General features: G+C 39.3%; 1 protein-coding gene across 3 annotated transcripts in view; it reads right to left on the bottom strand.

Annotated features, from left to right (window-relative positions):
- Nucleotides 1-26,790, bottom strand: part of GRID2 (glutamate ionotropic receptor delta type subunit 2) — a 1,028,529-nt gene that overhangs the window by 354,325 nt on the left and 647,414 nt on the right. For all 3 annotated transcript variants that reach the window (XR_009631647.2, XM_060779233.2, XM_060779232.2), the window contains exons 5-6: nucleotides 18,449-18,502; nucleotides 2,669-2,842 (exon numbers count right to left, since the gene is read on the bottom strand). Coding sequence is in view for 2 of the 3 variants with exons in the window: in XM_060779233.2 (XP_060635216.1) it covers nucleotides 2,669-2,842; nucleotides 18,449-18,502 (228 nt within the window). In the remaining variant the exon portion in view is untranslated. The remainder of the gene's footprint in view (nucleotides 1-2,668; nucleotides 2,843-18,448; nucleotides 18,503-26,790) is intronic.

The raw sequence follows: 26,790 nt of genomic DNA, 5'->3' as shown, positions 1-26,790 counted from the left end.
AGAGAGAGAAGATAGCATCATCCTAAGGGATGGATTAACACTTGATGACTAGCTATGCCCTTGGGGCTTTTTTGCCAGCTCCCATTCATGATTCTTTACTGCTCTTCAGCATAGGCTGTTGTCTACAATGTGTTCTGTATTTCACATAGCTGATTTTGACCTGGATCTGGAATATACTGGCATCTGCTACAGTGCATTTTTTTTACTCTACCCAGACTTTCCTGAGACTTTAAAAATGTGTTGCATATGTATACCCTTAGATGTGTGATGTAGTATACATTGCCAAAATGCATTTTGTAGTCAGAAGCAACTTGAGAAACTGCAAGTCGCTTCTGGTGTGAGGGAATTGGCCGTCTGCAAGGACGTTGCCCAGGGGATGCCTGGATGATTTGATGTTTTTATCATCCTTGTAGGAGTCTTCTCTCATGTCCCCGCATGAGGAGCTGGAGCTGATAGAGGGAGCTCATCCACCTCTCCCCGTATTCAAACCTGCGATCTGTGGGTCTTCAGTCCTGCTAGCACAGGGGTTTAACCCACTGCACCACAGGGGGCTCAGATCCCTAAGTGATCTTCCCTGACGAAGAAATTGTTTTCTGCTCTGGATGAGCTAGGGAATTGTATTGAGTCAGACCTGCCTGATCAGGCTGTTTAAAGAGAATAAAAGTAGCAAGCCTTGCTTTATTAAAAGGAGACATGTCTGGAGTTTCCATGTTTTTGTTTTTTTTAAAAAATAGAGAATTCCACTCTAACCCTACAATTGAAGTTAGTCCTATACGTTTTACCACATGGTCATGTATTTTTGCTAAGAGCTGAGTTTGGAAAGTATATTCTTAACTTTTAATTATACAGAGTTCTGCTCCCCATTTGGCTCAAAGTATAGCAAGTGACAATCAAAAATTGCCAAAGAAATGTTATCTGGAATAATTTTCACAAGGTAGGAATGGCAGTTAGGGAAAACAATGGTCATATCATAATATGATCTGAACATGAATGAACTAAAAACTGTCCCAGTAGATCTGGTAAAGAAGATAATTAAAATCAGGATTAAAGAGATTAACATGCAGGCGGACATTGATTTGTTCCATAATATGTGTTGTTGTTTTTTTTACCATGTAGCCATAAAAACCAGGCACATTTCTGATTCACATTTAGCTGATGTGATGTTTCCTGCTGTGCTGGAAAGCTTTTACCATCCTTTGATTTCAGATAATGCAAAGCTGAGATGAACTTTCAAAATCTTGATTATACAGAGCTCTAATCTCTTATTGACTGAAACGATTATTATTTGGATGACACATATATCAAGATTCTGGTCAACAGAGTATGGTGGATTTGTAGTCAGAAGAAGGTATTGTTCAGTATATATTGTATTATTTGATATATCTAACAGCTAGATACAGATCTTTTAACTAAGATAAATTGTAAATATTAATAGTTTTTCTCTTCCTTGATGAAAAGAAGAATCTCAACATGTCCTGATATGTTGTAAGTATTTCTGTGCATTTTAAAATTGTTTGTGAAATTTTACAAATGCCCCCTCACAAAAAAACAAAAACCCTTGCACAAATACAAATATTTTCAAACAAAATCAATGCTTTTTGCATAATTTCTTTCAATAGAAGTCTTTAAATGTAAAATCTTCAACATCTCAACTCAGAATGAAGAAAAAATACTACGTTTTTAACAGATATGTACAAATTCAAAAGAGGCAAAGATTGACATTCCCAATGGACATCCTAATTGGACTTTCCATTTCTAATAATGTTTCTAATATATCTTTATTGAGTGGAGTAAACATATGAGATTTTCATGAAAGTATATGTGATCCACAATTTGAAACAAAAGAGTGTACAGTAAAATTAGATCCTGGATGTCAGTGATCAGTTATTCTAAATGTATGGTATAATATTAAATACTGATTACAAGTAAACTAATTTAACAATATAGCAGCATTACAACATTAACAAAATAACTCCCATATACATACACATCCTTGACTTTATTTTCACAAAATGAGATTTTTGAGGCTACCAGGATTCCAATTAATTGTAAAATATCTTCTACTTTTTGAAATTGCCAATGTAATATTTTTAAAGCTCAGTTTATTCATGCTTGTGGCTTATTTGCTTATGATATTTATGTCAGAGTGACATGGTTATGAACAAATTCATTTGTGACAGCCAGGGCCCTTCACTTACAGCAAACTTGCAGGAAAAGATATGAGAGACTTTAAATCTTAGGCATTCAAAATGCAAATTTCCTCCTGTCCTCACATACTGAAAAATGTGGCTCCATTTGAGCAGGATTTCTGTGGTTGGAAGTTTGCTAAATAAGGAGACCGAAACAATTCCTCCAAAGGGATGAGGAGCATCTTGGCCTTAAATAGGCTCGTGCTCTGTCCCTCGCCATGTGACTGGGCCAGTGAAGCCAGGCAGCCCCAACCAGCCCTGATCTCCTTCACAGGGGGATTCAAATAAATATATTTAGTGAGGATTTAAATCCTGGTCTCTTGTTCCATTAGTTCAACACACAAAGTACTACACCATACTGATTCTCAGTACAAGTATAAAATTATATTAAAAGGGTTCTCAATCCATGCGTCCCTCACATATTTATGTGCATTGCTGTAGAATGTACATAGCTATACACACATGACATCTAAGCATACCTCCATATTTTGAGCGAAAGGATCTTTTGGATCGCACAGTGATGAAGATATCCGGTGAGTCCCACGGAAACAGCGCTGGCTGATGTTCTGTGGCACAGGAAAGCTCTGTCGAATGATAGTTAGCCTTCCAATTGACTTTCTCACCAGCTCCTGCACGTCTGCATCATTGATCTCCTGTAAGATAAGGGACAGAAAACATAGGCCAACTTTGCAAAATAAATCTAGAATATGAGAACATAAACATATTCCCCCAGATCCCTAGGAATATGAAGACAATGTGTACACTGCACAGCTATAGTACTGTAAGGTAAAGGTAAAGGTAGTCCCCTGACATTAAGTCCAGTCATGTCTGACTCTGGGGTGTGGTGCTCATCTCCATTTCTAAGCCGAAGAGCCAGCATTGTCCGTAGACACCTCCAAGGTCATGTGGCCGGCATGACTGCATGGAGCGCCATTAGTACTGTAGTATCACATTAATTGCCATGGTACTACCCTCTAGAATCCTGATATTTTATTTTTGTCTTTCTACAGAGCTTTAACCACTTCTAAATAAACAGCCTAAATAAATAACACAAATAACCCCAGTCTAGGCTATCAGAAGGGCCATAGTGATGTGAGCCTATTAAAACTGCCCTCTCTTAGGAAACGATGATGGCTTCCCCTTGCTTTCCTTTGGTCAGCAAATGCAAACTTTCTATTCTATCAGACTTTTAGGAATCGACTGCAATCAGTTTTTCATAGTGTGCTGTTTCCTTGATTTTCACAAGTCTTTCAACATATTTTAAATGATTTTAGCTCTATAAAGTTTGTATGTGTGCATGAGCACATGTGTGTATATACACACACATACATATACATGAGGTTTTAAAATCTGTACTGATGTTAATAATTTATAAGTTGTCTGGACTCCTGAAACACATTCCCTTCTTCATGGCAAGAAGCAACCATATCTGTCAACATTCCACAATTCTGGTGTTTTATGTTGTAGTGTGGTGCAAAATGTAAATGTGGGAAACCAGAGGGGAAGAAATACATATGAAGTCTGCCATATACTTCCTTCTCACATAGATGAAAAAAAGTAAATAAGGCAAAGCTAGCAACAAAGACTAGCTACAGCCTGGGGGCATGCCCATGGTGATGAACAAGAAATGTCCCTCCAGATACAGCTGATCCAGGAACATAGTAAAAAGAAGAAACATCTAAATCAAAAACTGTGGGGAGTTGAAGTATGATTGAGGAGGTATAGGTTATGGCATGGAGGCATGAGATTTAAATTCAGGATGGAAGGATCTTTGTTCTTTGAGTGTTTTGACCTTCAATTTCCATTCTACATTCCCAGTGTAGCCAATGGAATGGAATTCTGGTAGCTGGAGTCCAAAACACCCCTATCCCCCAGCCCATACTTCAAATAAAGCTCCCCATGTGTTCCCCATGTAACAGAAATCATGTATTGAAAGTAAATATTTTCTGTACTCTGGGGTGTAGCAAGTTTCCCTTTGCTAAATATTTTTACATTAAAGGTAGATAAAATAAAATTATATTTCATAGGACATCATCACATGCAAGTCCTCCCTTGTTTCTACACACTAAGACATTGCAGAGATGAAGTGCTATGGAACTCATCATACAATGTAAAACAATGTAAAACTACTTCCAGTTGTCTTCCGTTGCCTTTTGTTCATGAATTGTAGAAGTATAGAGAAATGGGGGTGGGGGTAAAGGAGACAGGGAGATATTTTCTGAGCTTCCGATGTGTGGAAAAGGGAGAAAATGGGGAAAAACACATGGGATGGGATGTCAGATTCCCTGTGCCATTTCAGTTCAGTGACATGGAGCAATGGGCATTCCTATGGTCACTCTCCTATCAAGCACTGTTTCTCTGAAAACCCTGCTTCATGAGCCTGGCATGGTAATTTTTTTAAAATTAATTTAATCATTGGAAATATCAAAATTTCAAGATATCACTACTTTGTTTTTCCTGTCATTTCTCCTTCATACTAATCTTGACTTTCAAAATTGTTTGGACTTCCTTGATGAGTTTCAGAGGAGAGGAACCCAGAGAAGTGCAGGGGGGTGCTTTAAGAAAGATACCTCCTGTCTCCTCAAGAGTAAGGATATTGGGAAGGAGAGCAGAGTAGCCCATGGTGTCTGCCTTAAGAGTAATGTCTCCTGTCTCCTCCAGAGTAAGAACGGACAGACCATGGCAAAAATGGGTTAAAATAGTGCTGGACTAATCCATGGCAGCAAGGCAAGGGAGAACACATCATGGCAAAAGGGACTAAAATAGCACTGGTCTATGCCAGGGCAGCAAGGTATGGGAAGAAAACATAATGGCAAAAAGGGTTAAAATAGTAATGAATTTCAAAGTTTCCTTTAATTTTTTTTTTAAAAAAAGAATGCGGAGAGAGCAGGGACTGTACTCACAGGTGTGATGGTTCAGAGTGTAGGACTGAATGGGGCAAGGCACAAGAACATTAAGTATCTGATGGGATTTGTAAAACAAAAGTATGTCTTTTTTTCATGCCAGGAGCGACTTGAGAAACTGCAAGTCACTTCTGCTGTGAGAGAATTGGTCATCTGCAAGGACGTTGCAAAGGGGATGCCAGGATGTTTTGATGTTTTACCATCCTAATGGGAGGCTTCTCTCATGTTCCCACATAGGGAGCTGGAGCTGATAGAGTGAGCTCATCCACACTCTCCCCGCATTTGAACCTGTGACCTGTTGGTCTTCAGTCCTGCTGACACAAGGGTTTAGCCCACTGTGCCACTGGAGGCTTCTGTCTTTTAAAATGAAAGGGGATTATATGTTTCACTAAGAAAAAGAACCCTCTCCCCCGGCTTTCTGCAAAGCATCTGATGAAGTCCATAGACTCAAAGAGTCATGGAGATGAAAGGGACCATAAGGGTCATTCAGTCCAATCCAAAGGGGAACACTATAAGACTGCAGATTCAACTCAATAATTTCTTACTATCAGGAATTTATTGCTAATTCTCTTTTCCTATACTTGAATCCATTGCTCTGTGTCCTAGGATTGCTTTATTTTTAGTATGACATCCTTTCATACAATTAAATATATTTACCATGAGTCATGTATTAAAATATTGACTACTTCTGGGGACAAGGGCAGAACCCTGTGGCACATTTCTCTCCAAGACAAAGAGGAGTGAACCAATTACAAATTAACCTAAGAGTAGCATTGTCTAGTCCATTTATTACTAGCTCGTTTGCAAGAATATCATTGTTAGCCTTGTCTAAGGCCTTACAGAAATCAGATATGCTGTATTCAAAGAACTCCCCTTATCAAGCCAAAAAACTTCAAAAAATAAAGCGAGATTAGACTGGTATGTTTTGTTTTTGAAAGCCATCTTTACCTCTATTGTTTATAGCAATCGTTTCCAATTACTTATGACTGCCCATTTAATTATCTTTCTATTATTGATATCAGACTGAATAGGTGGTAACTTTTGCCCTCCCCTCATCTGCTGGGAAATCTCCTTTTCTCAAGGAACCTGCAAAGATTATTGGCATCCCTTATACGATTACTTCTGCCAGTTCTTATAATATCCTTGGATGTAGTTCATCTGGCCTGGGGACTTGAATTCATTTAGAGTAGACAGGTATTCCTGTACTACCGTCTAACTTATTATGTGCTGCATTTCCCTTAAAGCACCATCTGCTTCATTTATATATATTTCATTGACTTGTATTTGACCTCTTGTGAAGTAGCTCACAGAATTATGGTCAGTTGAAGATTATTTTTCTGGCTAAGGTGATTGATGCAACCCATATGTATAGGATCTGATCAGGCTAGCAACTGTTTCTTATGGAAGCATGGGCAATGGAACCAGAAAGAGCCATAGGTTGAAGCACATTACTAATTCCTGCCTGCTGCTTCTTCAAGTAAAGGCTGCCATGCAGTTAAAACTGCATCAGTGTGCTGATCACAATCCTAACATTACTGCCATATGCACAGTGCCCTATTGTCCATAAACCTGGCATAGTTTCAGTAATTTATGCACACATAAGTGCACCTTATGCATAGGTGTTCCCTTTTAGGATGTGACAGAGAGGTTATTCATTTTCTTTGTGTTCTGTCCATAAAAGACCCATGCCTGGCCAATGTCAAGTTCTGTGGGGGCTGCTATTGTCAGAAGGGAGTGAAGTGAGTAAAGGGGTGATTCAAAGCATACAGATTTAACTGCTCTGAAATTCCTAGGAGATGAGATGTGAAAGTCACTCCATTTGAGGATATAGAACTGAGACTAACTCCTTTTCCATAGTCTTAATCCTTTTCCCTCTCTTCTTCCCCATCAGAAAGCAGCAGTAGCAGATTGCCTTCCTTAGAGATTGATGTCAGGTGATAGGACAAGACATAACTGTTCAGAGTTTGGCCAATCACTGACACAGTGGGATAAGCCAACCACATGAGACAGCCAGACCATGCTCAAACATACAAAAATCAGTGTCTCAAGTGTAGTCAGTGATCAAGAAATGTCTTGGCAAGCTGGCACAATGGCTTGGCATGTGGAATTGTTAAGTGGCCTATATCCAACTATCTCTGATTTTCTGCTAACTCATGAGGGACTGCTTACTCCATCTTAGGTCTGAATAGCATCATTAACCATGCTCATGGCCCAGCCTAGTGTATCATAGAACAATGATACTTAAGTCAAGACTTCCCTGCTATTGGATGGATTATGCTTCGGCCAGATCTAGCAATAGGATCCATCAATATCAGAGATGCTGGCAATTGTAGCAGTCTTTGGTGGGATTTCATTCCTCATAGTTGCCTATGTCCTGACACATCAGTATAGAATAGCAGAGTTGGAAGAGACCACATGGGCCATCCAATCCAACCCCCTGCCATGCAGGAAAGGCATAATCAAAGCACCCCAGACAGATGATCATCCAGCCTCTGTTTTAAAACCTCCAAGGAAGGAACATTCACATCATTCCAAGGCAGAGAGTTCCACTGTTGAACAGCTCTCACGGTCAGGATGTTCTTCCTAATGTACAGGTGGAATCTCCTTTCCTGTTATTTGAATCCATTGAACCAAGTCCTAATCTCCAGGGCAGCAGAAAAACAATCCTGCTCCCTCTTCCTTATGACATCCTTTCAAATATTTAAACATGGTGACCATATCTTCTCTCAACCTTCTCTTCTGAAGGCTAAACATCCCTAGCTCTTGGAGCTGCTCCTCATAGGGCATGATCTCCAGACCTTTGATCATTTTAGTCACCATCCTCTGGACACCTTCCAGCTTGTCAGTATCCCTTTTGAATTGTGCCCAGAATTGGACACAGTATTTCAGGTGAAACCTGACTAATGCAGAATAGAGAAGCACAATGACTTCCCTTGATGTAGACATGATACTCCTATTGATGCAGTACCAAATCCCACTGGCTTTTTTAGCTGCTGCGTCACAGTTGGTTCATGTTCAACTTGCTGTACACAAAGACTCCAATATCTTTTTCACATGTGCTGTTGTTGAGCCGGGTGTCACCCATCTTGTATGTGTGCATTTTTTTTTGCCTAAGTGAAGTATTTTACACTTCTCTTTCTTGAAATTCATTTTGTTAGTTATGGTCTAGATTTCTAATCTGTTGAGGTCCTTTAGAATTCTGATGCTGTCTTCTAGAGTATTAGCTATTTCTCTCAATTTGATGTTATCTGCAAACTTGATAAGCATGCCTTCTAAATCATCATCTAACTGCCTCATAAAGGCTTTAATGCGGACAGTCCCATTCTTCTTGAACCAACAGAATTCTGGAAAATGTAGTTTGGGAAGGTGAGGACTCGTGTGGCATAGAAATTAAAAGGTCCTGCCCTAAAGTACATTTCCAAGATATCTGTTCTCAGAAGACTGGGGCCGCCTGCATTAAAGCCTCAATGTGTCAGGAAGTCATTAATAGAGATGCTGGACATATAATCTACCCCCACCCCCAAAATCAGTCTATTTTTCTGAAATGAGTTATGCCTCTCTATTAATACATTCCAATTATAAGACTCATCTGTTTTGTCATGCTAAGAGTTCTAGTTCATCTTGTTTATTTCCCATGTTCTGTGCATTAGCGTAGGGACATCTAAGCCCATGGGATATTCCCTCTAGCTGGTTATTTGAGATTACTGTCCTTTCACTGCTTGGTACTTGTTCTGTTTGTTCAACTATCTCTTTAGACTTTGGGATGCTTTGTCTGGTCCTTGATAAAGTACTGTCCCCAATAATATTGTTACCTTCCCCCACAAAACTCAGCTTAAAATCTGCCTTAAAATATTCCTTCCAACTTCTATGAGGTGCTATAAATCCTATAGAATAGAGAAGAGGAATAGAAATGTGGGAAATTTCATCAGTATGCCTCTGTTACAGTTTTGCTGGTCATACACTAAAAGGAAAGGAAGGGCTGTTTGCGGGGGAGGGGGGTTAGGGTTAGGGGATGGAAGAGAACTTAAAGATGGGGAGATATTTATTGAAAACTCTGGAGCAGGTTGTATTATTTTTACCATGCTTCTAATTTTCTTTTAAAAATAATTTGGGGGTATTTCTACATTAATTTAAGACAAGCTTGGGAGAGTTACCCAATCTTACATCAGATACTGTGTATCCAGTGGACTACGTCTGAATTTTTCAGCCCAAGCAGTAAAATACCCAATACAAAGATGAGGAAATTAAAGATGAGAATTAATATTGTTGCACCTATTGACCAGAAACTGATCAAACAATTAAGCAAGATCTGACATTAATCTATGCAAAAATTGCAGGCATAGCAATCTTTGAAAAATTACCAAATGTTATGGGATCTATAAATGGCTATGCTTACATTTTTTAGAACAAGCAGGTTAGTTGTAGTGTTATTGTTATTTTATTTCTTTAATACCCTAGTGAATAAAATGCTGAGAGTCATGCATTTTAAACATCAATCTTGTGGACTACCCTGAACCTATTTTATTTTTCTTCATAGCCTGTCATAGATTTTTGAATCCATCTGTTATTTATGTTCTTTATGAAATATAGATTTTTCTGCAAACAAAATAACACCTGGCATCAGCTGTGTCCCGTGTAATATCCTGCATTTCTGGTCGATTAATCCTTAATGTACCATAGATAATGGCTTCCCTCAGCTTATATGGCCATCTTATCATTTAGTCTGTTTCATTTCACTACCTACAAGAAGGGGGAAAGTTGCTACGTTCTGCAAAAATCTACATTCCAGTAATATACCTGCAATATAATTAGAGGTACAAGTTTCAAAGGATTTTATTAACTCCATTATTTTACAAACCATGGCCTTTATTCAGTACAAAAAGTGGCTGAGTTTACTGTATCTTTCTTATTTTGTTGGTGGTGATACTTCTGCTACTGGCCAAAGTTAAGAGCACTATCACACCAATAAGAGATACACATGAATAAGCCTGCATGTAAAATTGCAAAAAGCAGACATGCAAGTAAGATTCCAGATAACATTTGATACCTACTGAAAGAAGCAGAAAACTAACAAACTATGAAAGCAAGGAGCTTTACAACCCCATGTAGCTGGGGAGGGAGAGAAATTCCCCCCCCCCTCCAAGGAAGAATGGATGGTTTGTAGGAACCATCTAGAAAGGGGGCGGAACCAGGCTGTGGCCTAGCTCAGCCCCCTTGAGTCATTCCGAGCCTGATCTGGCCCACCACACCTGACCATGTGACAATATATCCATGGTTGCCTTCGGGACCAGGTAGGAAGTTTTTCCCTTCCTATGTTCTAGGAAGGTTTTACACCTACCCTATACTGTTTTAGGGGCTAGTTGGGATGATGTGGCATTTAAATAGCTTAGTGTAAATAGATAAGAAGATTGGATATTTGGCGTACACCTAAGGCACCCCGTTCAGGGATGAAGGCCTGTAGCTAAAACACTCACCTGCCGATCACTTGGAAGGGGTGAGGTGAAATCGACTGGCCTTAAAATGGTGAGAATCTGGCCTCAATAACTTTGAGGGAGGCTTCTCCATGTTTCCTTAGAGGTTGCCCAGTTGTAACCCAGGTGTTTTGCACAAATAGCCGAGGAGTAGTCCAGGTATGGATACTACCTCAGCTTTGCCACTCACCAAGTTCAAGACATGCCCTAGTTAGAATAGCAAAACATTAAATAGGTAATTTTAATAAAAACTGCCCAGTTTAAAACCAAGTTATTGCTGTCGGTCTCCTTATTTTGAGGGGTGGGCAGGCAAATGCAAATATTCCTGTTGATCTAGAAGCAGATGTTGATATGCATTAAGTTCACTGGAATCATCCTGAACAGAAAGTGCACACAAATAATGTCACTGTTATTTATTTTTAAAAAATGTTTGAATGAAAAAGTTGGGGACAGCTTTAAGAAGAAGAGAAATATCTTAGCATCCAATTTTGTGGATTACAATCCACATCCTGTAATTAGGTGAAATAGGTTAACCTTCAGGCCTCAGGTGAACTTTGTGCCAAATCCATAGCTACGCACATTTCACAGAAGACAACTGAAAAGCATGGTGAAGTGTGGTAACTTGGGCTGAATCTACACAGCCAAATAATAGTTTGAGCTGCTTTATATGGTCAGTGTAGACACAAATAATACAGTTTATCTAAACTGCTTTATAATGCAGCTCCAAACTGCATTACATGGCAGTATAGATGGAACCCTGGGATGGATCTATGCTGCTAAATAATGCAGTTTGATCTCACTGTATGATCGGTGTAGATCCATATAGTGGAGATCAATACAGTTCAAACTGTATTACATGGATACACTGACCAAACAATGACATTCAAGCTAGAGGGAGAAGCTGATAATAAATGTATTACTACTACTACTACTACTATTTCACAAAGTTACTGAGTACATTTTACTAAGGACCTGCCATTGATGAGCTCCTCCAGATCGATTTGCCAACCTCTGTGGCAAATCTAGGGGCAGTGGGGCAATATTGCTACCCCACTCCCTGCCTCAACAGCAGGTGATGCTTTTCCATCACATGTGGGGAAGTGTTACTGTGTAGCTTCCCCCTGCAGTAACCCCAGTGTTCCTAATGGAACACAGGGAGGCTCCCATGTTGGTGGTGCAGCATCATAGGATGCTGCCATGTCACTTGAGCCATTGGCCCCCTCCAGAAGTGGGGCTACATCATGTGATGGGTGATCTGGGGCTCAACTCAGGCAGAAACATCTCAGGACACTGAAATTTCTTCATATGATGAGGTCATAGTGTAAATTACTTTTGCACTGGAGCTCAGTTCTGTGAACAACTTTTTTCCCCAATAGATCTACTCACATCTTTTGTGTACAGGATTATTTCCTCTCCTACTGTGGAAATTTGGATTGCAAAGTCCTCATGAGATTGCTACATTTCCCTGTTCCTCACTTTTTGTTAATAGAAAATATACACTAGAACTCTCTGTCTAAGAATTCTAATTACTCCTCCCTAAACTGAAAGTCCTGGGATTCCACAGAATGTTGCCATGGCAGTTAAAGTGAAATCATAATGTTATATGTTTGAAGTGTAAAAAGCCCCTAGGATAGCTAATACCAAATTGTGTACATAATACCAAGCTTGAATAGTGAATGCTCAATTAAGTAATCTTGGTTTAAGGTAGGTTCCTGTAGTCTGCCCTTTATACTTTTCCATATAACTCCAGGTGGTGATATAGCCTTCTAGATTTTGCTGGACAACAACTATCAATATTCCTCACTTTTTGCTGTGGTGGCTAGAATTCATGGCAGTTGTCTCCCATGACATTTGAAGAACTATATGATTTCCACCACTGATAATAACTAAATGGCTGCAAGGGAAGTAAATCCTTGTAACTGCATGGCATGAGGACAAATGGTATGTGCCTCCATGCATTCATCAAAGTTCCTGCACCCGGCAAGCACAAATTATCACCATAACAATAGTCCTATCATGGCCTCAGAATTCTTATCTTTCCTCTATTTCCTGGACATAGCCCATCACATTTTGTGTGGATGGGATAACAGTTCTCAATGCAAAGGCGCCTACCTAGGGTCGGAAATATGAGGAGGCCAAGTGAGATAATCAATCCATGCAGCGACGGGAACCTCCTTCCTGCATTTCTGTTTTGCCCTCATTTGTTGAAAAAGCACACTATAAAAGTGCTCCAGCATAAACTGAAGACATAACAAGTGCTCCTTGGGCATGTGATGGAGAGTATGCCTTTTATGCTTTCACTCAGGATCCTTCCTTACTCTTTGCAATACAAGACAATTGAACTGGTATGCTTGCCTCTGCTGTTACTGAGATGCTGTCAGGTTATTTGATGCTGTGAAACATCATTGTCACGTGACCACACCACACTGCCAAGTTCTATTTTCTGAAAAGTTTTGACTTTTAGCTGTGCAAACATTTATCATTTGTCTCCCTGAAAAAGCACAGAGCATTGTTTCTTTGGTATTCAGCACTTTTTGTGCATTTTAATTAGAATTCACGGCTTTTATTTCCTTCCAACTGCCTTTAGGTGGTTGCTGCCCCTAAGACATACTGTGTATTATATGAACACTATCGGAAAACTAAAAATAACCACAAAGAAGGCTTTAAGGAGGCATGGGAAATATATATTTCTACATTGAAATGTGAGATTATATGGCGGGCACTGAACAGATTCACAATGTTAGTATTTCAGAGTATACAGATATACTTTTAACATTTATTAACTTATACAATTAAATTATCTAACAAAATTGTGTTCTTTAGTTTTATCTATTGTTTTTTTTGTATAGCCCTTTGAAAGTGAAGCATCTGCTGTTACAGCTTAAAACAAGGTGAAATAACTAAAAGTATAGACATGCCTTAAGTTTACAGAATAACTAAAACTATGAACTTTGTGTCTTACTTTCTGAAAGAAAAAAAACCCTGACTGCCCTCACTGGTTTTTGCCTTCCCTAGGTGATTTCATTGCATAATTAAATTTGATGTTTAGGTCAGCATGTAACATTTATTCATTCTTTGTGATTCTGGTGGATGAGTTTGCCTTTGAGAATTGTTTTTTTGAAAGATCGAGGAAAGCATTGTCTTTCACAATAGGGTGCCTGTGCAAATCTTTAATATTCATTTTCTCTCAAATTGTAGTTGGCCTACTACACGGTGACATGTGCAGATAGATTTCCATTAGACAGCAAAGTCAAATGCTTTTTAAAAGGTGTCTTTATTTCTACAACCCTTATCATTCTCATGTTATGTGTAAGAAGAATTTGAGGTACAAAGGAAGGCCGAAACTAAGACAAGTCAAACCCACATTTTGGACTTTAGGAGAGCTGATTTCCAAAAAATGAAGGAAATGCTGAGCAGCATTCCGTGGACACAGATACTAAAAGACAAGGGAGCTACGGATGGATGGGAATTTCTCAAGAGTGAAATACTCAAGGCACAATTGCAAACCGTGCCAACAAAGAGAAAAAATAGGACAAGTGCAAAGAAGCCAGAATGGATGTCCAAAGAACTTCTAACTGTGCTAAGACACAAAAGAGACATGCACAAGAAGTGGAAAAAGGGAGAAATCACCAAAGAAGAATTCAAACAAATAGCCAACACCTGTAGGGAAAAGGTCCGCAAAGCTAAAGCAAAAAATGAGCTCAGACTTGCCAGGGACATTAAAAACAATAAAAAGGGCTTCTATTCTTATGTCAGTAGAAAAAGGAAAAACAAGGAGGCGATAGGACCTCTTCGAGGAGAAGATGGGGCAATGCTGACAGGGGACAGGGAAAAGGCAGAACTACTTAATGCCTTCTTTGCCTCGGTCTTCTCACAAAAAGAGAGTCTTCAACCTCAGCAAGATGGAGTGGATGAGGGATTGGAGGACATCCAACCCCAAATTGGGAAAGAAGTCGTCCAGGAATACCTGGCCGCTCTTAATGAGTTCAAGTCCCCAGGGCCAGATCAACTACACCCAAGAGTACTGAAGGAACTAGCGGAAGTCATTTTGGAACCATTGGCAACCATCTTTGAGAGTTCTTGGAGAACGGGAGAAGTTCCAGCAGATTGGAGGAGGGCCAATGTGGTCCCAATCTTCAAGAAGGGAAAAAAGGACGACCCAAACAACTACCGTCCGGTCAGCCTCACGTCGATACCGGGCAAGATTCTGGAAAAGATTGTTAAGGAAGCGGTCTGCAAACACTTAGAAACAAATGCAGTCATCGCTAATAGTCAACATGGATTTATCAAAAACAAGTCATGCCAGACTAATCTGATCTCTTTCTTCGATAGAGCTACAAGCTGGCTAGATGCGGGGAATGCCGTGGATGTAGCGTACCTGGATTTCAGTAAGGCCTTCGACAAGTTCCCCCATGACCTTCTGGCAAGGAAACTAGTCCAATGTGGGCTAGGCAAAACTACGGTGAGGTGGATCTGTAATTGGTTAAGTGGACGAACACAGAGAGTGCTCACTAATGCTTCCTCTTCATCTTGGAAAGAAGTGACGAGCGGAGTGCCGCAGGGTTCTGTCCTGGGCCCGGTCCTGTTCAACATCTTTATTAATGACTTAGATGAAGGGCTAGAAGGCATGATCATTAAGTTTGCAGATGACACCAAACTGGGAGGGATAGCCAATAGTCCAGAGGACAGGAGCAGAATTCAAAACGATCTTGACAGATTAGAGAGATGGGCCAAAACTAACAAAATGAAGTTCAACAGTGACAAATGCAAGATACTCCACTTTGGCAGAAAAAATGAAATGCAAAGATACAGAATGGGGGACGCCTGGCTCGAGAGCAGTACGTGTGAAAAAGATCTTGGAGTCCTCGTGGACAACAAGTTAAACATGAGCCAGGAATGTGATGTGGCAGCAAAAAAAGCCATTGGGATTTTGGCCTGCATCAATAGGAGCATAGTGTCTAGATCTAAGGAAGTAATGCTACCCCTCTATTCTGCTTTGGTTAGACCACATCTGGAATACTGTGTCCAATTCTGGGCACCACAATTGAGAGATAATGACAAGCTGGAATGTGTCCAGAGGAGGGCGACTAAAATGATCAAGGGTCTGGAGAACAAGCCCTATGAGGAGCGGCTTAGGGAACTGGGCATGTTTAGCCTGAAGAAGAGAAGGCTGAGAGGAGATATGATAGCCATGTATAAATATGTGAGAGGAAGCCACAGGGAGGAGGGAGCAAGCTTGTTTTTTGCTTCCTTGGAGACTAGGACGCGGAACAATGGCTTCAAACTACAAGAGAGGAGATTCCATCTGAACATTAGGAAGAACTTCCTGACTGTGAGAGCCGTTCAGCAGTGGAACTCTCTGCCCCGGAGTGTGGTGGAGGCTCCTTCTTTGGAAGCTTTTAAGCAGAGGCTGGATGGCCATTTGTCAGGGGTGATTTGAATGCAATATTCCTGCTTCTTGGCAGGGGGTTGGACTGGATGGCCCATGAGGTCTCTTCCAACTCTTTGATTCTATGATTCTATGAAGTGGGTAAGAACTTTTTTAAAAACACTAAAAGGGGCGGTGTGGATTTGAAACTTGTGATGGGCAACATAAAACCCCAAGGATTTGTATCATAGCCTGTGAAATTTTGTAAAATCTTGAACTGTGCATTTTTTTGTATTATAAGAAATCATTTTGACCTCCATGATTTGCAGAGACAATTTTGAATAGAAAATCTGTAAAAATATTAATGTTGCTTTAAGTGCTTGATCCCTTAACTAAATGACTGAAGTCACAGTTATAAATTTTGTCTACTTTCTAGATTTCTCTCAGGCCCCTTCTACACTGCCATATAAAATCCAGATTATCTGCTTTGAACTGGATTTTCTGGCAGTGTAGACTCAGCCCCCCTCTACACTGCCATATAATCCAGATTATCAAAGCAGATAATCCACATTATCTGCTTTGGACTGGATTATATGAGTCTACACTGCCAGATAATCCAGTTCAAAGCAGATAATCGGGATTTTATATCACTGTGTACATGGGGCCTCACATAATCCAGTTCAAAGCAGATAATCTGGATTATCTGATATGATAATCTGGTTTATATGGTAGTATAGAAGGAGTCTTTGTCATATTTGTGTGCTTATGTGAACCCCTCCATTCCCATTTGACCTTGCCAGCAGATAAAATAATCTTCAGATGGCCTTTTATAACTATCTCTACCTCCACAGCTAGCTTCAGAAGTTGTTTTTAAAAAGATAAATAACTATAGTCACTTGCTAAAGCTCTTCATAATGAAGGAATAGTAGGGTGCTTTGGTCCCAAAATGTAGCTAGCTGGCCAATAAAAATTATCTGAGGGGTCACTTGCTTGTGGTATATTCTCTCCAAAGAATCTTGTATGATGCAATGGATCAACCATGTCCTTCTTCAGCTTTAAGTGCTTTTGGCCTTTGCTGCTGCTGCTTAAGGTCCCTTCCACCTTAACTGTATAAAACCCATATTGAACTGGATTGTATGGCAGATGTTCCAGTTCAAAGTAGATACTGTAAATTATCTGCCCTAATAGTCTAGGTTATATAGGTGTGTGGAGGGGGGGCTTAGTGTTGTTCTACTCAATCTTGCTGATAGTGTTGTTTTGCAATTGGAAGTTGCCTTTAAATCAAAAGTTTGGATGGAAAGTATTTTGAACTCCTTATCTTGGAAGGTTCGGTACATGCAGTACATGGCTATAATTTAGATCTCTTGAAACAGTGGAACATAAAAAATAGACAAATGATATAGGAGAAACATAAGTTATCCATTTGAAAATTTAAAATTTGTTGAATGAACTGGTTTCTATTTTTTCCAAAAGCAATTTAAAACTCTGATCATCAGCATAAGACAAGGAATGGAATTAAACCTCAGTTTTCCTGCTGAAATTTAAATTGAGAAACAAACAAGCAGCTAAACCCTGATTAAGGTAATTTATTGTAGTGTGGTGCAATTAGGACAATGTAATAATTAAACATCAAAGCATGCATCTACAGAAATGAATAGCTGATCAAGGAGCATACATATAATTTCTTGATGCAGAAGATACAGGTAGAGTAGGTGCAGTATACACTACACTAGGGACCAATTATTTCCTCATTTAATTAAGATCTGATAATGTGGACATAATGCATAACTCATTTTGTAAAAAAACCCTTCACGACTGAATGCTTTCTAATTCTAGAATGAGCTGATTTAATAACACTCTCCTATTTGATATCCTAAGCCAGTAAAACATTTCTAAAATGATTTTTTCCTGATCTTTATAGGTTGGAAATGGGTAATGTGTGAGAAGTATCAAAACTAACATTCTGGTTTTTAGTTGACTTGGCAATAATACTTTGCTTTATTTTCTGCTTTAGATATCAATATCACATTCTTTAATCCATATTTCAGATAAGTAGAAGAGGTTTAGTGCATGATGTTGGGGTAATATTTACAGCACAAGTAGAAAACCATTGTGCAATAATCATATTTGTATACAAAAGCTTTTACAGGGCCATCGTTGATCTACAGTAAGGTTCACAGCTCTGTCTCTATAAAGAGAATAAACTGCAAAACTGCAAAAGGTTTTCACCGTTTGTTTTTAACCTTTATTTAAAATGTCTCCAAAAATTAGCAGGTCTAATAAAAAGAGCAGCAAGAGCTCCACAGCTACGCTCAGCGGGGGAGAGTGATTCATGTATGTTATTCGGACTCCAGAGTTCTTTCATTTTTGTCTTTCGCCCTTGTTAAAACACCATTCCCACCCACCAATGTGTCTGAACTGTATTGCTGTTGCTGTTTCTTGCTGGGAAAGTCACAGCCAGCCTGCATACTTCTCACTACGGATGAAAACAAGATTCCATTTTTGGCTGACAGTTACCTCATTTATAATGATCCAGTGACAGTCAAAAGCAACCAAATTGGCTTCCACAACCTGAAACAGAAAACAAACCAGCCATCAGTCATCTTAGCTATATGAAAGGCAATGACTAGTAAACAGATCCTTGTCCACAAATGACCAGGCAGCAGCAGGATAAAATTAAAATGAGAAAAGTGAAAAGCAGAATACAGCTCTGCAAAGAACTTTCTGTTTAGTTGAGACAGAGGAACCCTTTAAAGAAGATGCTGCCAATGCATTTGGGTTATTGTTTGGCTTGCTAATTAAAACCTAGGAGTACAGTGAATGTCCAATTCTGAAAAAAAGAATAGATCCCTTTCCATTCATTTGTGGTTTTAAAGAAAATATATAAAGTGCTTTAATGCTGGGAGGTACGCTGGAAAACAGTAAGAGTTTCATGCTCCATACAGCATTTTCTGTATATTTTGCTTGTTCATCTTTCCCTCTTCCTCGGAGCAACTTTTAGGGAAGCTGGTCTTCTTTATTTGAGATGGAAGGCAGCTCTGCATGATGCTGATTGGATGGATGCTTGTAACTAAACCAGTATGTAAACAGGCTCTAAACATTATCTATTCTGTCTGTAGGCCAACAAATTGGGTGGGAACCATTCACTAAATTTCTCCCACAGCCTCTTTAACATCATAAAATCAGTTATATAATTGTTTAAAGTGTAACATTAATACATCAAAGAAAGGGGATACACACACATAGTGAATGCAAAGATGGGTAGATAAATGGACTGGAATAATTTCAGACTGGTAGTTTGAATAATGGTTTGTATAATGGTTTAATTATACAAGAGAGTTGGTGTCCTCATAGAAACATAGAGTTGGAAGAGACCTCAAGGCCATCCTGTCTAACCCCCTGAAATCCTAATACTTTGTGCCTTACCATTTCAGGAGGTTCTGCTTCCCTCTCCGCGGCCTAGTCTTAGGAGGGACTCAACCCACCTCCATCCTTTCTATTTCAGGGTCCATATTATTGGCACCCCATCTGTAAATCAGATAATGTATGGAAATACAACACAGTCATCTTCATGCTGGAAATTACTGTCCCATCTGAATTTGGTGAGTTCAGATGGGTGAACATTTTGTTTCAGTTCATTTTTGGAAAATTTACCAAAATTTTGAATGAAGCATTTGGCCAGCCATTTATTCCAGGCTCATCTTACAGTTTTAATATATAACCTGGATGCACAGATTAAATAGTTGCACAGCATATACAATCTGGTTGGTAAACAAATATCCAGAGCCTAATGCATGTGTGGGACATCAGCAGATGAGAGATGCTGTGCTGCTTTCTAACATGTAAAACCACTTTATATCTTAAGACTGGAATGGATGATTGGAATGAATGTCCTGTTCACAAAATGCATAAGGGCTTTGACTGATCCTTGGATAGATATTAGTGATAAGAACCTAAGAAGGTCCCTGCTGGATCAGATCAAGTTTTGTTCTAGTCATTCTATAAATATGAGAGTCTGGTCCCACCTGCAAATACAATAGAACAAAAAAGGGAGGCACATAATATGATAGAGGCCACCCATATATTTTCACATTTCTGGAGACATCTGTTTTATCTCCATTTTATGCAATAATAGAATAATAAGCAGAAGCAATTGAGATAAGTAATCTCTTAGCATATAGAATGGTTCTGCATATTAGATAGCAGTATAGGACCTACCATCTGGTAGGTGGATGCTGGTCAAACTTGAATTACTTGAACTGTTAGAGTAATTTTTCAAGCTGTATTCTGTATGCCAAGTAGAAGACAAAGAGTGGAGAAGGCCAGTTTTTATGCATATTCTGTCTGCATCTGCTATCCTTTTACATAAAGCATTTCAATAATATGCAAGTACATAAATGGGCTTATAAACTAACCTAGGTCTAACCTTATGTGCCTGATTCCTTTTACATGCCTGACTCCCTTTTCAACTATCTCTTATTCATCTAAATATTGGTTGCTATAGATTGGTATTTTTCCTTGATGGCTTGCTAATTATGAACTCATTTGATCTTGCTTGTAAAACTGCTCACTTTAAACAGACTTCCTTAGTGGTAGAACAATAACTCATGACTTGCCTGCATGTCTTTGCTTCTGGTTTGATTTCTTTTGTGTGAAGCCAAGGGCCCTTCCACACATCCATATAACCCAGAATATCAAGGCAGAATAACCCGCAATACCTGCATTGAACTGGGTTATCCAAGTCCACATTGCGATATATCTCAGTCCAAAGCAGATAATGTGGGATTTTATTCAGCTGTGTGGAAGGGGTTTGAGTCCCATGTCTACCCCCCCACCCCCCGGGTCGATGTGCTACTGGTAATTCTGTAATGTTTTATGTAACATTTTTGTTAGTTTTTTTTGGGGGGGGGGAGGGAGGGGACTTTTATAGAAGTGAGGAGCTTTTAGAACAACTTGAAAGATTCCACCTATTTCAATTTTGGGATATTTCCCTAACCATTTCAGATGAATATGCGTATTAAAAGCTATAGAACAAAGATTAAAATATCATTACAAATAAAACATGAAATTAAAATTTATTGTTTAAAATTGACTGGATAGGCCTGCTGGAAGAGATAGATCTTTAATTGTATTTTAAATTCTGACAGCTGATTTAGTTGTCAAATCTCTTCCAACAGGTCATTCCTAAAAATTACAAAAAGAAAAAAATAACATCATCAGTCTCTTAGTGGGTTATTTCTTTTGCAAAGTGCAGGAACTAATAATGGTTTCCTTTAAAAAGTAACTTTTCAAGCCCATTTTTTCATGTTAACATCTAGTACACCATATCTGTTCTGAATCTTAAAAGGTGCATTTGTGCATGTATGTGTATTAGTGATTCTATATTCTTCTCTCCCTTTCTTCTATTTTTTATTGATTGTGCTTATGTTCATATGTATCCAATAAATAAATGGCACAAGACCTGCCAGTCTGGTGCAGGAGAAAGAAGGGAAAGAAAAACCTTCCTGCATACATAATATATCTAACACTTTATTTTTACACCACCTGATAAGAAGTGATCTGGAAAACATTACAGTTTCACTGTCCTTCACTCTAGCTCCATTCATCTAGCTCATTATAATAATAAGGGGAAAATTGACAGAGGCCTAAGATTTCCCTTGATCAGCTGTTATTAGGAACAAGTTTACACATTCATTATTATATTAAAAGAGCTTTACAAAAAATATCTAAAGACAGTGCGAACACAGCCCAGATCCAATTATCTGTCAGTGCAGCAGTCATTACTTGGACAAGACGTGCCTTTTACATTCATGACCCAATGTTCCACTGCGCCCTTGTCTCTCCCCTGAGCTTGCAGTTTTCTTCATTTCGGAAGTCCACTGCAACCTCATCAGAGAGGCAGGAGAGCAAATGGGATTACACTAATGAATAGAGAGTACTACTGGAGAAGTGCAGAACATTTCAACATTACTAAACTCTCCTCAGTAATTTGCATAGAGGTTCACACAAATGCAAAAGGGAATAAGAGTTTCTCCTATGCAATTTTAGTTTTAACAGGATAGAAAGAAGCCGATGGAATGTCTTAAAAGTGCCAGGTCCATCTGCAAAGAACCTTGGATGTCGGCTATCTAAAGCAACATGATTTTCTGCCTGATGTATAAGATAGCAATGTTGCCTCTACTTCAAAATTCATGCAGTGATAATGATTTTTCTTTAATACTTATGGTATACTTTATAAACAGCACACAAAGCAAAAAGCTGGTTTAGGAGAGTTTTGTGAAGTCATTAGGGAATTTTTCCTACTTAACATCAGATGGCTGAGGCAGACAGGCCCCAAAAATTGATCATGTCTCACTTTTACCTGAGACATCTAAAAAATGACATCCCAGGTAAAAGTGAATTAAACTGGAAAAACTCTTTTTTCCCGGTTTGCTCGGGATTAATAAAACACATGGAAACATCTGGACCTTAAGTTAAGGTCCTGATTTTTGCAGGTACTGGACTTTTGGGGATTGACTCCTGGGACTGCTTCCACAGTCCGGGGGGGGGGGGGTCAGTCCCCACAATCATCCTGGTTCTTCAGGTTCCTGGAGCCCAAAAAAGAAGGAGGGCACCTACCCCATCTCCCCAACCTTACATTTTCCCTAAAAACCTACCCGAGGGGTCTGCCATCCCTATGAAGGCTCCTTCTATGTTGACTTCTTGGTGACAGGTTTAAACCTATCTTTTTTCAGCAAGCCTTTGGGAATTTATTTTAACAAGAACATTTCATGTTTGTTTGGATCAGCCTCTCATGTAGAAGGCTGGAAAGCCCTGTGGTGGTAGAAGAAGATGGTGGAAGAAAGGAAAAGTGGGGGAAGTGGAAAGCTTGTAGCACTTCCTGCTTCACACAACTGCACAAGATAAGCAGAATGGGGGAAGTTGACTGTCCAGAAAGGCAGATGTCCAGATAACTTCCCATGGACTTTTCTACTCTGTGGACTGCTCCAGTAATGTGTGAACTTGCCTCTGCAAATAAGCCATGTTTTGAAAACTGATTGCAAACTACAATCAAAAGAGATGGTTGGCTTAAGAAGTCTGGTTTCTTTGTAGTGATGTCTAATGTGGCATCTATATCTTATTTGTTTCCCCAGGTACCTATGATGAAGCATCATCTAATGCAGTGGTTTCCAACTTTTTTTTTTTAACAGGGACCACTTGACTAGGAAATACTTGGCCAGGGACCACTTTCACCAGGAAGCACTCTCCAACATTATTACCAAAAGGGTTATGAATCAGTGTTTGGTCAACTTTAGATTTGGTTTGGGGTACTGATTCAGAAAATTGCATTGGATAGACCACATCAGCTCTAGTTTCTAATACAGAACATATGCCATGGCCAGTGACAGGAGAGGAGTGTCAGGCAGCACGAAAGAAACAGAAATAAAAAAGAAAGAAAGAAAGAAAGAAAGAAAGAAAGAAGGAGGCTCGTGGATTAGATTTTGTCCTCATGACCCACTGGTGGTCTGTGGCCCACAGGTTAAGAACTAGTGATCTAATGCAATAGGCAGAAAAGAAATAAAACCAAAGACAAACTGTGGTTTGTTTAATTATCTGTCATGCAATTTATGGTTTAAACAACAAACATGGTTAAAAGAATTAGAACTTATCATGATATGTTTTTGCAACCACAGAATCTGGCTGATGGTACACCATATGCTTGATTTACCATGTAAAAGACCTTGCAGGTTCATTGCCACTCACCCAAGTTTTATAAGGATTTTTCAGGCAAGGAAGAATAATCATGGCAAAATCAAGGCACAGATAGCACGGGAGCAGATATAAAGACATCTAGAAATGTAATGGCTCAGACCTCAGAGACTTGTGGATGTTTGGAATTCATCTGCCTATATCGCTGCTCTTGTGGCACAAGTAGTATTCTGAACATATAAAAAGGAGGGACTGAATGGAAATTTCCATATGAAAAAGGGAGACAATGATGATGTTGTTTATGCAACTCACATCTTGGAGTCAGAAAAAAAGAAAAAGAACAGAAGTAGAAATGGAGCTTAAATGTAGAAGGGATTCCTAATGGGAGCTGGAAGTGCATATAAATCCTATAATCTATCCCCCAGTATGTCAAATGAAACAGCATTAACCCCTGGCAAACCCTTTCCATAAACCTTTCTGAAAATATGAATGGTTTTCAAACACGCTTAAGCATTTTGCTTTAGAAATTAAAGTAAAGGGCCTAAAGGCATATCAAACTCAGTAGGTCTAGCCTGAAATCTGTGTGGAAATGAAAAAGAAATCATTTCACTTAACTACCAAATATGTCTTTGGAACCTTCAAGATGAAGATATACTGAATATGATTTTCTATCATGTTTCTTATGAGGAAAACTAATAAATAGGCTGGCACTCCTTTGCCAACAACTTATCTAGTTGTTGCTGCTCCAAGCAAGCTAGATAAATTACTGCAACTTGCTTCTGGGATGAAAAAAATATCCCATTTCTTATAAATGTTTTCCATTTCTTTTTGGTGAGGATAATTAATGAAAATGCAAGCATATCGTCTCATTTCCGGTCCCCAAAAATGAACAATGAGTGTATGTCACACTCTACATCACTATGTATAATAGTTGGACCGTTACCACTTGAATTGTCATGGCTTTATCTAATGAAATTCTTGGATGTGTAGTTTGGTGAAGTACTTAAAATTTGCTGTTGGCAAAGTCTAGCAGGGGACGCCATGTCTCCACCAATTCTAAGCTTTAATAGGATGCCACTGAAATTCTATAAATTATACATGGAACAATGGATTGAAATTACCAGAGTTGCTACCTAAACATTAGGAAGAACATTACGTAAGAGCGGTTCATTCTTTTGGAATATGGCAGAGCCTCCTCCTTTGGAAGTTTTTACACAGAAGCTGGATGCCATGTGTTACGAATGCTTTGATTCTTTTTTTGGCATGGCAGGGTGTTGAGTTGGATGGCAGCAGGGGGCTTTTCTAACTCTATGATTCTATGATTGATAGATACAATCTTTGATTGGTTTTCTTTTTTGTTTTACTTACATTACAAATAAATATGCATAAAAACACAAAATTACCTTTGAAAACATGCTTTAGTTAATAAAGAAAGTACACATTAAATACATTTATCAAGGGAACTGCATTCAATGTGCATGTCTTGGGAATCCTCATTCCAAAAACCATGGCATATCTCACAATCTGATCTGAAAAAATGTTGCAAAGAAAATGCAGATGGGGTCTGGAGAAATGCAATGAAACCAAAACAGAAATTTTCATATGTGCAGTCCCTCCAAGTATATATGTGTGACCTGCTGTCCACATGGCCTGGCACTGTTGTCCCTGTTTCTTTAAACTTGCCAGTGCAGGGGTGGAGCAGTCCTATGTAACCCTCCCATCACTGCCATGCAGCTGTAGGGTGCCCTCTTGCTTCTTCTTTGTCATGTGGCTTCCTTTGCTGATGTCAAAAAGGGCACCCAGCAATGGGCAGGAACTCTCATGGAGTTTTGTGGCATTCCGGCATTCCAGCATTCCCGCATGCCTTCCCTCCTTTCCTATCAGACAGGGACAATGGGACAAGCTGCACTGTCCTTTCCCCCATCAGATGGGAGAAAGGGCAATAAAAGTGGGTAGCTCCATTGGAACTTCCCAAAACACATCTTACCTTTCATCATGACCAAGGAAGTGTTTGCGACACATCCTCGGCACTTTGAGCATCAATGAAGCAGACCCTACCAAGTGCCATGTGATGGCACTTTGGCAGGCTCCATCCCCCAATTGCTGCAAAGGAACAATTTGCCTCCGTGTGATGAGGTGGTAGATCATTTAAGCTACCCCCCCCCCTCCCATCATCTTAATATCATCCCCCCACTGTTCTTGAAAAATACACTCCACTTTTTTCTTTGGTCACAGACAGAGGGGCAAACAAGTGAAGTCTGCTTTGTTGTTATATAGCTGGATTCCTCCATCCTGTTTTGCTTGATTTGAGATTTATTTGCCTCACAGATCACGTTATTGAATTGATGTCCAGATCTCATGTTTGTCACCTTTTCTGCCTTTAGGGAGGAAAAAAGGTACTGATATATCCAAGCACACAGGACTGACAATAACCAGTTCATTGGTCTGTGAGATAACATGGACTTCAGCAGCATTTGGTAGAGGTTCTGGAACAAAGATGCTTAGTGTTTCCCAACTGAAAAGGGGAACTTGATTTGCTGGCAAAGAGGCATTTGTTGCAACAACACAGAGAGTGGGTATTTAAATAATGGTTAATTCAGCATTTTAAAACCTCCCCCTCTAAAACCTCCACAGAGAAATGCAAATGAGGCCACATTCTGGCACTTCATGCCTCTCTGCCAGGCAATGCTAACATGGTGAGTTATGTGATACGGGGTTGGTGTTTTGCTGTGTTGAAAGAAATTGGATTCCCCTCAGAAAATAAAGGGAAATTGTTAATCCAAACAATGTTCAGATCATGTCACACATTGCTGTAAGGAAAAAAAGAACACCAGTTGCTATTGTATGCCTCATAATGTTGTCACAAGTTTACAATCTGGCCTGTATCAGAGATACTGCATTCAGTATTTTTGGCATAACCAAATCATTATATAGTTTTTCAGAGGCTTTGCCACCCTGGACAGCTGTCCAATTGATATTTGCAACAACGTAGTATAAATGTGGGTCCAGCAACTTGGATAGCAACAGAAATGTTTTTCTTTATGAAGGCAAAGTTTTTAGTTTCATCACATGTATCTTTGGATGGGCGGATGTAGTACATAAATATTATTCCAAGATTGTACTTGGTTTAGGGATTAAAACTATGAAATAAACTCCTAGGGACTTATAAA

The sequence above is a fragment of the Anolis sagrei genome, chromosome 5, assembly GCF_037176765.1.
Source record: "Anolis sagrei isolate rAnoSag1 chromosome 5, rAnoSag1.mat, whole genome shotgun sequence".
Lineage (NCBI taxonomy): Eukaryota > Metazoa > Chordata > Lepidosauria > Squamata > Dactyloidae > Anolis > Anolis sagrei.
This window is presented reverse-complemented; position numbering and strand designations above follow the sequence as displayed.